We start from the raw sequence: 12667 nt of genomic DNA on the forward strand, positions 1-12667 counted from the left end.
CAGAGCAGGCACGGCTCTCGGTCCCAGAGCCTGAGCACAGGGACACTGTGTCACAGGGTGGGCAAATCCCAGCAGTGCCTCCCCGAGCTGTGACAGCCCAGCTGCTGGAAAGCGACGCAGTGGGACATTTTGTCTTGCAGTAGGCTTTGTCCAAGCAGGCGGCAGTGCTGGACTGCAGGGCTCTTGCTGAGCCCATTCCCTGCTCCTCCTGCCTGCGCAGGGATGCCCCAAAGCAGAAGGGACCCATCCATTCCCCAAGGAACTGCTCACTCCAAGCACCTTTTCTGGTTCCAGGTGGGTTTTAAGCACCAGGGCACAGCCTGGGACACAGGCAGAGCGTGCCACCCCCATCCCTCCCCTCTCCCTCCTGGAGAGCTGCCAGACCAGATCATGCAACACACACACAGGGGTTTTGCGTGAACAGCTTTTAATTCAAAATTGGACAAATATGTGCGTAGTCTATTTAAAATCAAGTGCATCCTGTGCTCTTGTCCAGGCTGGACATTGATCAGACCCAGACTTTCTTTTCAGGCTTCACTGTGCAAACAAAATGAGGAGGAAACGTTGTTTAACTGGCCCTGGAGGGTTTGCAGCCTTTGGGCATCAGTAAGACACCTCAGTCCTCCCACGAGAACAATTGCCACTGGCCCACCACCACAGCCATCGCTAGCCCACAGGGGCGAGCTGTCACCAGGACCTTGCTTGTCTCCAAGCACCAAGTGACAGATGACCACGGTGTTGCCACAGCGTTTATTTCTGTGTGACAGCACAAGACCTGTGTTTTCGGGCGATGGCCAGTGTCCCAGTGCCACCATTTCTCCTTCCCCAAGCAGGGCTGGGGGCATCTGACTCCTCTGCACTGCTGTCTGCAGCGGGGCCGGGTGCCGGGCAGAGCGTGTGGGGCACAAGCCCCAGGGAAGGAGGTCGGCAGCCACCTCCACCTGTGATAGCTGGAGGCATCAGGATGGCCCAAAATACACAGAGGAGACACCGTCCCCCATCACAGGCTGCTTGCCATCAGGTCCGTGGGCCAGTACCGGTCGTCCATGTACTGACTGCTGTCTGTGGTGGGGTCTGTGACAGGGCTGGGAGGCCGGGGGGGCAGGCTGCAGGCCAGCTCTGTCTCCCACTGCACCTCCACCAGTCTGTACAGCTCCATGGCAGTCTGAGCATCCTCCACCGATGAGTGCCCTCTGCAGCCAACCTGTGCAAAGGGGGAAAAGCCTCCTTAGAAAAGAGGGTTTGGCAAAAATCCAACAGGTCACCTTGTCTGCTTGCTGGGAAGGACACAAGTGCTGTGGGTTTTGGAGACAGCAAAGGTTCGATGCAACCCAGGAGATACATGCATCTCAAGCACTTTCTCGAGGGCACAGGTCATGTCCCTGCTTTACTGAGATGCTTTAATGGTCAGCTTGAGAGGTGTTGTGCTCCCCCAGCTTGACCATAGCTGGGAGCCCAGGACGAACAAGGTTCATCTCCATCTCATAGAGAGCACCCACGGAGATGGGGGGACCAGGCTGACCACATAGGCTCGCAGTAAACCCAGGAACTGCTCCCCATGTCAAGGTTCCTGGTGCTTACCTGGATCTTTTTCTGGAGCAGATGCCTGGCCAAGCTCTTGAGGGAGACACTGGCCCCGACGGGGAGCCCTGCCCTCTGGTTCAGCATGGGGATCCGGCTGGTGTCTCGGGTCCTGTCTTTCGGGTGGAAGTACTTCAGGGCTTGGAAGTCATTATGGATGGCGTGTCCTACCACAACCTTGTCTTTCAAGATCTTCAGGATCTGGAAGCGTCAGAAAGGGTTAGACAGGCAGTACAGCAAAACCAGCACCAATAAAGCATAAAATATATAATTTTGTGTTAAATTCAGTTTCTTCAGTTCTAGTTTTTTAAGTTCCCAGAATGAAGCAGTAACAAGTAACAACCCACTGCATGGCTTTCGAGGGTCCCTGTCCTGTGCTTGTCTCTGCCTCAGAGTAGCTCAGCACAGGCCACCAAATATCCCAATTTGCGGTCAGCAGATAACACTGACTTTTTAAAATTTGTTTTTTAAATTTCTCTCTTTTTCCTCACCTCCGCCTGAGCAGTCTTGAAGGGAATTGCGTTCTTCATGTGCTGCTTGGTGATGCCACTCCAGCGTGTCCGGTAGTCCACGATGGGGAGCTCAGGCTGGACGTACTTGTCATAGATGACATCCCCCTCATAGTTCACCACGGAGCACCGCGCCAGCTCGCTCAGCCTGCCCTGAGGACCGGTGCCCACCATCTCGCAGTCGATGGCCACGTACTTGCCCGGGCGCAGGAGTGGGGAGGATGTCCCCACTCCCTTGGAGCTGCCATTCCCCTTGGACAGCAGCACAGAGTGATGCCTGGCTATGCTGTCCGGAGAAGTGGATGGGGACAGGGATGAGGAGACAACCTGTTTGGGCTTAGGGACCTTCCTGCAGCATGGTGCTGTGGTGCCACCTGCCTTGGTGAGTGTGCTGCATGTCTCTGGCCGCACCACGGGGGTCTGGCTGTCCAGGCCATGGCGGGGGCTCAGCAGCCCCTTCTGCTCCAGCAGTGCCCGGCGTTCCATGAACCGCTGGTGCTTACGGCTCTTCTTCTTGCTGCGACCCTGCGGTGTGCTGGGACCCTCCGGGGGCTGAGCACCACTCCCTGTAGCGGGGCCATGGGTGCTCTGCGGGGTGGGTGCAGAGACCCTCGGGGCAGGCAGCAGCGGGGTCATCTGTCCTTTGCCAGGAGGCATCCCTGCTGGAGTGGGCACAGGGGGGCATGAGTGCCATGCAGCCCTCAGGGCCTCCTGTCAAAAGGGACCCAAACAACCCATGACAACCCCCCCGCTCCCGCGGTGTGTGCAGGCACGGGCACCCCAAGCAGGAGCTATGAGGCAGTGGAAGGGGGGACACGGACACATTGTCACACCCTGTCCCCACGCCCTTGCCCCCTCGTTGCCCGGCCCCCACCTGCCCCATTCCGATCCCAGGGCCCTGCCACCCCCTTACCGATCCGCATCCTCCTGCCCACCCCACTGCTCCCCCCCCGCCTGCCCCATTACGTACCCCCCAGGGCCCTATCCGCTCATTACCCGGGCCTTCTCTGCCTCACTCACGGTCACAGACCCCTGCCCACCCCACCACCGGCCCCCAAGCCTCTGCCCGCCCCATTGCCCACCCCTAGGCCCCTGCGCGCCCCCAGCCCCCCGGTTGCCTGCGGACCCACCGCTGCCGGCCCGGACCCGGCGCGGCTCCCACGTGTCTCGCCCGGAAGCCGCCGCGCTCACATGCCCGGGCAAGTCCCGCCGTGGCCACGCCCCCCCGCCTCCCCATTGGCTGCGTGGGAGGGACTATTTGCATGTGGAGGGGCGGTACCCGCAGCCGCAGCGCGGATAGGGCGGGGCTGGCACCGCCTCGCTATAAGGCGCCCCGGGTATAGCGTGGGGGCGTGCTGGCTCCAGGCCCAGGCCCAGGCCCAGGCCCAGGCCCAGGCCCAGGCGCTCCTCAGGGTTTCCAGCCTGTCCCACCTCTTGCCCTGATGTGTGGGGACCTGTCTGGGTGGTGGGTTTGCAGTGGGGATGCACACCAGGGTACCCAGCTGCCATGCCCTGGAGCTCCTGGTGACTCTGTGGGCATCCCTGCTTCCCTTGCAGCCCCTCAGGCTGCTCGCTGGGCCAGCACCACTCGGGTGGGGTGAGGTGGCACAGCATGGGGTTTGCATTCTCCAGGTTCTCCCACGGTGCTCCACAGGGTCGTGGAGGGTCAGCTCTGTCTGGGACATGGGTGCAGAATGGGTTTCAGACCAGCCTCTCATTGCTTCGCTCTCGAGGCTCACAAAAGCAACGGCAAAGGTGGTCAGAAGCAGAGAAGGACCACAGGCAGCCCCAGCCACCACCAGCTTGTCTCCGGTGTCTTTAGCATCGCTGGAGAGGCCGTGCACCCTAGGGCAGACTGTGACTTGTTGTGGTGGGATGAGCCATACAACAACAAAATCACTAGTCTTCCAGAGGGAGCCAGGCACTGCGTGTGTCCTTGTCCCACGGGGGCTCCGTGCTGAGCATCACCCTCTCTCTGCCACTGGGGGGGCTTGTGGGGATGCAGGACAAGTGTTTTCACCCTCCATCATTCCCCCTTTTCACTACCCATTAGCTTCTTCAGCCTGGTCAGAAAAAAAAAAAAAAAGATTTAGATCACCCTGTGATTTAATTTTTTTTCTATTTCTTTTACGTTTTTCTTCCAGCTAGTAAACCTCTTCCTTAAATCTGTTGCTCTGTGTTTTGCATCTATTGCTTCCGTCCCTGCTGTTCAGCTAATTAGTTCCTCCTAATGACAGTAGCTCAAGTGTCCCACAATAACTTGCTAGGGAGCCCTGGCAGGTCTGTATGTAGCAATTTCTACTCGTTTCTGTTATTTTTGGTGAAAGTGTGCAGCACAGCTCTCAGGGATGGTTCATTTGGGTTTCCTGGGGGCTCTTTGCCCTGTTTTTCTCCCCCTAAGAAGGGTGTGAGCTGATTGTCATTGCAGGAGTGGGAGCAAACTCAGGCCCCGGCGTGAGAGAAATGGGCTTGTGTTGCCTGTGGCATTTCTCTGCCAGATCGGGTGGGTGAGGAGATGCCATCTCCAGCTGGTCTTCTCTCTCATGCCCCACAGTGGAAAGGGAGATTCAAGCGCCTCGACCATTTGGTGCTTATCGATGGATGTGGTTGATGGCTTCTCCCCAGCCACATCACTGTTGCGCTCATGGGTCTGATCAGTCTTGGCTCATCCATAACAAACCCCTCCACCTCCCCTCATCTTTGTTCGTTGACACCTTCTTTCCCAGGCTGTATGTTTTGCAAGAGGCACGTGATTCCCCTTGGCAGTGTGAAATTTTAGCTGCACCCTCGTGATTACAAAGAAACTTTGACAGGAGAAATAATGGGCACATGGGGAGGAAGGGAAAAAGCTTTTTTCTGGTTTCCCAGGGCCATGATAGCCCAGGCTGCAAGGCAACAGTGGTGTCATTTTTCTGCCCTATTCCAGATGCAAGGATGGAGGTGGAAAAAAGTCAAAATAGCTTTAAATGGGTCCATCTGTGTACTGTGGCCTCCTCTGGTCCTGCTGACCTCTGGGTTATCAGTAGATGGTGCTCACATGGTAGATAGTCCTCCCTTTGTTAGAAGCCTTGTGCCCAACAGGGATGCCACTCATCTCTGCAAGGTCCTGAGGCCTCGCCAGCGAGGGAGCGTTTGGCACCAGATGGCAGAAATCCCATTTGGATTTGGCAGACGAGCCGGGAGCTGAGATGAAGGCAGAGCGCGCCAGAGCCCGGGAGAGGTTTCTGCAGTGTTTGCACAATTTGAAATAATAACGAAATCTGTAAAACTCTGGGTAGAGCACGACTAGAATAACAGGCTAAATTTGTCGGATGAATAATTTACTAGAAGTGATTGGCCCCGCTCCAAGCGAGACGAGCACCAGCCTGATCTCCGGCTGAGCAGCCTGGGTGGCTCTGTCCTCAGCTGGGAGCTGGTCCCTCTCCTGCCGCCTGGGCACTGCTCCTGCAATAAAAGCTGGTGTCCAGCTGAGGTGCCTGTCCCCAGGTCATTGCTGCCTGGGGCTGCAGGGCTTCTTGTAGATCTTGTGGTCCCCCTTGTCTGCGGTTTATTTTCAAGGCACTGCTTTGCAGAGCAGAGGTGGTGGCAGCGGGTGTCTGTCACCAGCTCCAGGCTCACAGACTCACCCATCCTCTGCCTCTTTCCCCTCTCCAGCCAATTCTCCGTCCTCAGCCATGGTGCTAAGCGGATGGAGGAACAGAGACATCTTGACATTTGGGATGGGAAGGGAGATGAAGTCCCAGCACTGGGAGGAGATGGCGGCTGCGGCAGCGGCAGCCAATTAATGTGATCATGTTTATGAATGCGGATCAGTAATTCCAGGTAAACTCCCCGAGAGCAGTGCCACGGGTGAACAAAGCCGCCTGCCCGCCTGGGAGCCCATCAGCGGACAGCGGTCCCTGACAGCGCCAGCATGTTCCTGCTGTGACTCTAAACCGCTTCATTTCCTGGCCCCAGCCTGGACACGTCTCATTTTGTCCCATATTACCACAATGCTGGAGCTTATGCTCATCTTTGCGGGGCTGGTTGCACCTGTGTCCCCCTCTCTGTCCCCTCCATGCCATCATAGATGGCTGGTGGGAATGAGGAGGTCAGGGATAAGTTGGAGAAGGCAGCAAGGACCTAGCTTTGCCTCTATAGGTGATGAGGGACTGCGTCACTGTCCTGGGCTTTGCTAGCTGCATGAGTCCTGCCTGTCACCCACTCATGGGTTGGGGCACCCCACCAGGGCTCCCTTGAGCTGCTCCCATTGCTCCAAATAGGACTGCGGCAGGGCTGGTTTGTGTCCCCCACCATCTAGAAGATCAAACAGAAGCTGGGGAGCTACAGAAGCAGATTGGGGCAGTGGCCAGCCCCTTGCTGGACCTGGTTTCTTTCCTTCAGGGAAAGAAAGTCTCATCATGAAGGGAGCACCTGGAAACACTACTACCATCCTTTGCTGCAAGGGACTGGCTTGGGTGGCCAGTGCTGCCTGGCTGCAGATGCCACCAGCTGCTGGTCTGAGGTCACCAGTGTGAGGACATCAGAACAGATAGGCACTGAGGTGCTCCCTGGCCTTTGCCATGGTGGGTCTCAGAGTGCTGCAGCCCTATTGCTCTGTAGCAGAGGTCCAGCATAGGGTGTCCCCCCAGGACCTCTACTTTGCCATGCCTCAGTCCCCTCTGAAGAGGGCAAAGTGTTTCATCCTCCAATGCTCGGCCAGTCCGTGGCTTCTCTGCTCTGCTCGTGCTCAACCACCTCAAACCTGAAGGGCAGGAAGGCAAGAAGTCTGTGGACATTAACATTGGCTGCAGAAGCCAAGGGTTTTTGCAACTCCCATCAGCGAGGACCTTAGTGAAGAAATGAGGAGACTCCATAGGGTCTTGATCAATGAGTGCTTTCCTCGTTCCTGCTTTACACCCCTGATGCTTCAGTAGTAGCTGCTCTTTGAGTTCTTCATCCTGAGCCAACTCATGCAAAACCTCCAGGCAGACTGTACCCCTCCTTGCTAAGGACACGGACGGATTAGGTATGACAGTGCCCACCCAGCCTTGAACACTACTCAGTGCTGAAAAGTCCTGTTTGGAAGGCAGAAAACCTTTTCCTTTCCGTTGGAGCACCAACAATCTTCCTCTGACTCCTCCTTCACCACTCCGTGGGAATTCCCTGTATCCCTCCAACACGGACAGACCTCCTCCTCAACCATGTCCCGGCAGGTGCCAGTGCTCCAGGGATGCTGCTGAGGATAAGGAGGGATGCTCCCAAAGAAGGAGGTGAGGGCAGATGATGCTGCCATACGGCTCCCCCCTCACTCCCCGCTTTCTGGCTCACCCCCAGGAGAGCAGTAAGCAATTACGGGCCACACAGAAGCTTCATTATCGCCCTGTCGTGGCCTCATTTGACGAGACGTTTTATTGCCAAACTTATTAAAAGTGAAACGTGCGGTTTCTGCGCAGCAATTTCCTGTCTGCAGCGATAAGCCGGGCTCTGCCCGCTGTGTAATAAACAGTTATTTTTATGTATGGCTCTGGCTGGGGTGGCGAGGAGGAGAGTGGGCCCGGCTCGTGTTAATTGCGATGGTTAATGAGATCTATTTTGGGAGCGATGTGTGAGGAGGTGTGCGCCCTCCCCCTGCCACCGCTCTGCGGTGGAGGTGGCCTCCGGTGGCTTTGTGCTCTGGGTGCTGGCAGCAGGGACTGGGCAGGGTCTCCTCCCCGGGGTGCATGGGGGCAACGTGTCTGGAGAGGGTTAATCCAAAACCCCCGTGACTGCCCCATCTCACCCTTTTGTCACAGCCGGGAGCAAATGAGGGACCTGCTGTGCACCCCCACGGCATGAGACCCCCTCCCCTGCAAGGGCTGTCCCCGAGCCCCGCTGTTCCCACCCCTGCGTGATGCTGGAGGGAGCCCCCAAACCCTGAGGCTTCACTACAGCCTCCCTAAATCTTCCTGTCTGTCTGAGAACCACCCCGTGTGCTGCGGCATTTGCCGGCGATGCTGGTGGCCAAAGCCTGGGGCATCCAACATGTCACCTCCCCACGGTCCCTCCTGCAGCAGGCGAGTGCGGGAGCGGCGACAGCAGGAGCAATACATTCAAAAAGGCACACTAATGTCACAGAAAACCTGTGTCACCGCTGGGCTGGGACCAGCAAAAATCTGATAAATATCAGCAAAGCTGATAAATATCGTTTCATTTGGTCAGAAACAAAATGTCCTCATTAGGTGTGCAGTCTGTATTTTGCTTTAATTATATCTTTTTAATACGCATTAAAGGGAAACAGCTTTTTTAAATGCAACATGTCAAAACTGCACTTACAAAAATCCTGACTGCATTTTTTTCTCCATACCTGGCCAAAGCTATTAGTTGAACTCAACCTAAAACTGCGTAACTTTTCCCAATAAACAATTTGTCAGAAAAATTCCTCTTGGCTCCGGGAGACCTGTTAGTTATTTGTCAGCAGTCAAAACCCTGTTGGGTATTTCCCATCTGACTTCTTTTCTTAACAGCGCCTTTATTGGTCTGGGAATTAACAGTGGAAGATGTGATGCTTGCTATTCATTGCAGTCATCCCAAATGCCACTCATCTCATCAGACCACAACTCCGCAAAGTAAAAGCCCCTCTCCTTTCTCCAATGCACCTTTTTTTTTTTTTTTTGGCAACTGTGGGTTATTTTACCCCCAATTTGCTCCTTGCATCCTCCCGACCCCGCAGTGTGCACTGCTGTCCCTGGGCTTGGAGCCACATTGGGTCCCCCCATCCCTGTCCCCCTCATCCCCGTCCCTGCTGCCCATCTAAGCCTCTCGCTGGGTAAACTCCCTCTGTCGCCAGCCCGGGCCCTCGTTAATTTGTATTGCAGCGTGTGTCGCGGGCTGACGTGTAATTAGAGCTCCTGAAGCCTGTCTCATGCTGTAATTGCCATGACAGGGGCCACAGCATATCCGCTTGTTAATTAGTAAACCACAATATCCCGGGGGCTCGTTGAGAGCTGCCTTAATTGTATTTCAGCTGGAACAGAGGGATAATTACCCTTCGCTAGCGCTGCCACTTTTTAATTCTTTAAAAAAAAAAAAAAAAGAAAGAAAAACCCAAACTGAGGTCCTCCTCCTCTCGATGACTGCTGTCTCTCCCCTTGGCCATGGAGGGACCTGGTTTTGTCCCAGGGTTGAAGGGGAAGGGCCGTGGAGCTCATCAGCATGTGGATGGAATGCCAAGAGCTTTGCATGGCAACACCCTCTTGGTCCATCCTTCAAACTGGTGGTGGCTGAGCTGCCCCTGCTCAGAGGGTGCTTCTGTGTCCCTGCACATGCGACTCCACTGGGAACCCCATTTGTGGGTGCAGGTTGGCTGCTGGGAATCCTGTTTGGCAGGAATCCCATCTTGGCCGGTGGACAGCCCCCGAGCATCACCAAGGGGCCCTTCCTGGACTCCTGGCATGGTTGGCTTGGAGGAGCAGCCTTTGTCCAGGGAGGAGCGAGCCAAGGTCTCCAGGATCCCCACCAGCCAGAGGGGCTGAAGTCCCCTTGAAATGCAAGCGGGAGAAGTGGGAGCTGTCACGGGCTGCAGGGAGGAGGCTGTGGATCTAGCAGGGCTTGGTGTAACTGTTGCTGCCACAAGTGCTCTTATCTTTCACATCCCCAACACACTTGGACCACCAGTGTTGACTGGGACCTCAGAGCGCTCGGTACTGGAGGTCTCTACTCTAGCAAACCCCATAGCAGCAGGGCCCCAGCCCGCTTGGCTTTGATGGACCCCAGAGGTGGATCATCTTCCTTCTCAATTTCCTTCTTGGCAAACCTCACCTCACTGGGCAACTGGGAGTCTTCTGGGACCTGGTTAAAAGTTTTCCCTCCATGGGAGGGATGTTCCTGCAGGGTATGAGTGTGTCTGTGTCTCTTGTAGTGGTCATGCGGGGACCGCGGATCTTGGGTGTGAGATGAAGGAGATGCTGAGGCTCAGCATCACCCGTCTGCAGGCACGGCAGGCTCCAGAGCCTCTCTGCACAGCACCACAGGGGAGCTATTAGGTGGTCCAGGATCTTGGGAGAAGGTTAACCTGGGAAGCAATGCTAATACATGACATCCATCCCCTTTCCTGTGCTTCTCCCCAAACCGACACAAAGAGCTTGGCTGCCATCAGCCCTGCTGATTCCTGCTGTTCAAAAAATTGTGTAATGGACAACTGGCCTTCAGGAGTCAGTTTGTGAATTGGTTTAAATAACAGGCCTGGCTCTCTCCTGGGAAGCTACATGGAGTTGAGGCTTGAAGAAAAGATCAGTACGGCAGCTCCAAGCACTAGCAAGAAGAAATAACTGAAGCAAAGAGCCTTGAACATAATTACAGCCTAAGAGCTGTGGTGGGAACTAGGCGACCCTGAACCCATCTCCCAGACTTTAGTGCAATCAACAGATTGACACTGCTGGGTCCTGAAGGCTGGTTTTTGGAAGCCACACACTGGGGCTAAATGCCAGAGCAGGCAGAGAAGCAGCACAGGTGCCCGTTCCAAAGGTTGGAGCTAGGAAAGTGTCTCAAATGGCATGGAAGAACCAGATGGAGGCAACCACTGGAACGCTCCGCACGTAATTGAGGGCACCTTCAAGGGTGAGCACGAGGTGGCTGCCCACCTCCAGGATGCTCTCCGCTGCTGCCATGCAAGTCACTGTCATTAGAGCTGGGAATGGGGTTTATAGCTGAGTAACCACAACAACTTTGCACAAATTAAACAACACACTACAGGTTAATTACATTTCTTACAGCTGCCTCCATTAACTTAGCCCTGTCATCTGCTGTCAGAAGTGGATGGAGCCCCTTTGAAATTCACAGGCATTGTCACTCGGAGGTGTGAATGGCTAAACCTCTCCTTGGGCAACCACAGCAGTGTGGGTATGGGTGGGAGATGCCACCCTCTCTGCTTGGAACCTCCTTGGTGCAGCAGATGAGACCAGGTGGAGATGCAGTTGTCCTCCACCAGCGCTGGATTTCCCCAGCTGGCTTTTCAAACCCACCTTCTCATAAGATGATCTTTAAGAAAAAGAGGTATTTTTGCAGCAGAGTTGCTCTCTCATGATTCCATGGGGTGCGGTGTGAATACAAATAAACAAAAGAACCCCTTTCGACAACATCTGAGAAAGCAGCTTCATATTTTTAAACCAATTTCCTTCGACCGTGTCAGGGCCTGTTTTGTGTTTGCTAGACAATTATGTGGCTAATGAGGACAGCCACGGTTACATCAGGCGGGATTAGGAAGAATAAGGCTACAAATGTTGCAGTGGTTAAGACAACCACTAACTAATGGGGGCTTGGAGGGCATGCCCCAGGGGCAGGCGGCTCCTGGCAGGGCTCCTGGTGCTGGTCGGAAGGAGCTGGAGCCGGCAGCGGGCAGCAGGCAGTGGGCAGGCTGGCCAGAAGGTGAGGGAGACTCCTGGTCCCTGCATGGCAGCTGTGCCCTTGGGAAATGAGAAAGTTTGACGGCAATTAGGAATATTTAGGGAAAGCCATGCCGAGTGCACGACCCTGAGGTCGTCCCATGGAGGCAGAGACGTGAGCCCACCGACCGCAGGAGGCACCAGCCCTTTGGGGCTCAGCAAAATGGGTTCAAAAGCAACGGGGGAACTGAACCTTGCGGCTGAGATCACTTAGAAACTGGTATTTTAGCTGAAGCCTTTCTGTCCAAAGTTTCTTATGGTCAGCATGGTGCCTTGTGCAGCGTTTCTGCAGGGCTACGGCTGTCTCCAACCCCTCTGAAGAGGGCGAGGAAGGAAAGCAGAGACAATGCCTGGTGCTGCAGGGAGACGCTGCTCCCCGGTTCATCCGGGGAGACACGAGCAGCCAACCATGGCCTTCAGGTGCCCTCCTCCCAGCCGCCTCTCTGGCCGCCTGCTCCACCACGTGCTGGTTCTCCCATCAGTCAGCCGTCCTGACTCTCCCGTGCCCATCAGACAGCTGTGCTGGTGCTCTCCGGAGGTGCCATAAGTCATGTTCAATGAATTCCTACAACCACAGCATCCCGCACCATTCCACTGGGAGAGCAGCCTGGCTGGCCGTGCTGCTGCCCAGAGAGATTTTGCTTTTTCACCTGAAGACCATCCTCCTCCTGAACACTATCCCACATTTTGTCTGCATCTTCAAAAGCCTCTCTGCTAAAGCAAACCAGGACGGGTTCCCCTGCAGATGGATGGATGCACAGCCACAACTGCTGCAGAGGTGCAGCCACATGTCCATCTTAAGACCTGATGGTCTTAAGGAGACCATCCAGACACAACAACTGAGATGTCAACCACCCTTAAACCACATTTCTGTGCCAGCACTCCAATGTACCTTCAGGTGAGGTGCAGTCACAGCAGGGCACAGAGCTGAGCATCTCATCCTCGTATCCCCCTTCCTCCCCTGTCAGCACCATCATGGAGCTCCTGCCTTTCCTCCTCGGCATGTGGGCTTGTGACAGCTGGGCACAGCCACCCTCCAAGGCTGGAGGAAGCCCCTGTCCCTTCTCAGCCTTCCTGCTGGAGAGCAAAGGCAGGTGGTGAGGACTCTGCAGAAGGGGAGCAGTCAGCTCCTTGCTCTTCCTCTCACCCTTTCTGTTGCCATTTTGCTGCCATTTG

The 12667-nt window shown here is 55.4% G+C and overlaps 1 protein-coding gene across 1 annotated transcript; it reads right to left on the bottom strand.

Moving 5' to 3' along the window:
* Positions 1–454: 454 nt before the first annotated feature.
* On the bottom strand, positions 455–3226 carry AEN (apoptosis enhancing nuclease). The gene is made up of 4 exons (XM_082488739.1): positions 3221–3226; positions 2073–2749; positions 1582–1782; positions 455–1204 (listed from the first exon to the last, which is right to left on the bottom strand). Exons 2-4 carry the CDS (start codon positions 2745–2747, stop codon positions 1001–1003), a joined length of 1080 nt encoding a protein of 359 aa, XP_082344865.1. The 5' UTR covers positions 2748–2749; positions 3221–3226; the 3' UTR covers positions 455–1000.
* Positions 3227–12667: the final 9441 nt, after the last annotated feature.

The sequence above is a fragment of the Vanellus vanellus genome (assembly GCF_965231255.1).
Source record: "Vanellus vanellus genome assembly, chromosome: 11".
Lineage (NCBI taxonomy): Eukaryota > Metazoa > Chordata > Aves > Charadriiformes > Charadriidae > Vanellus > Vanellus vanellus.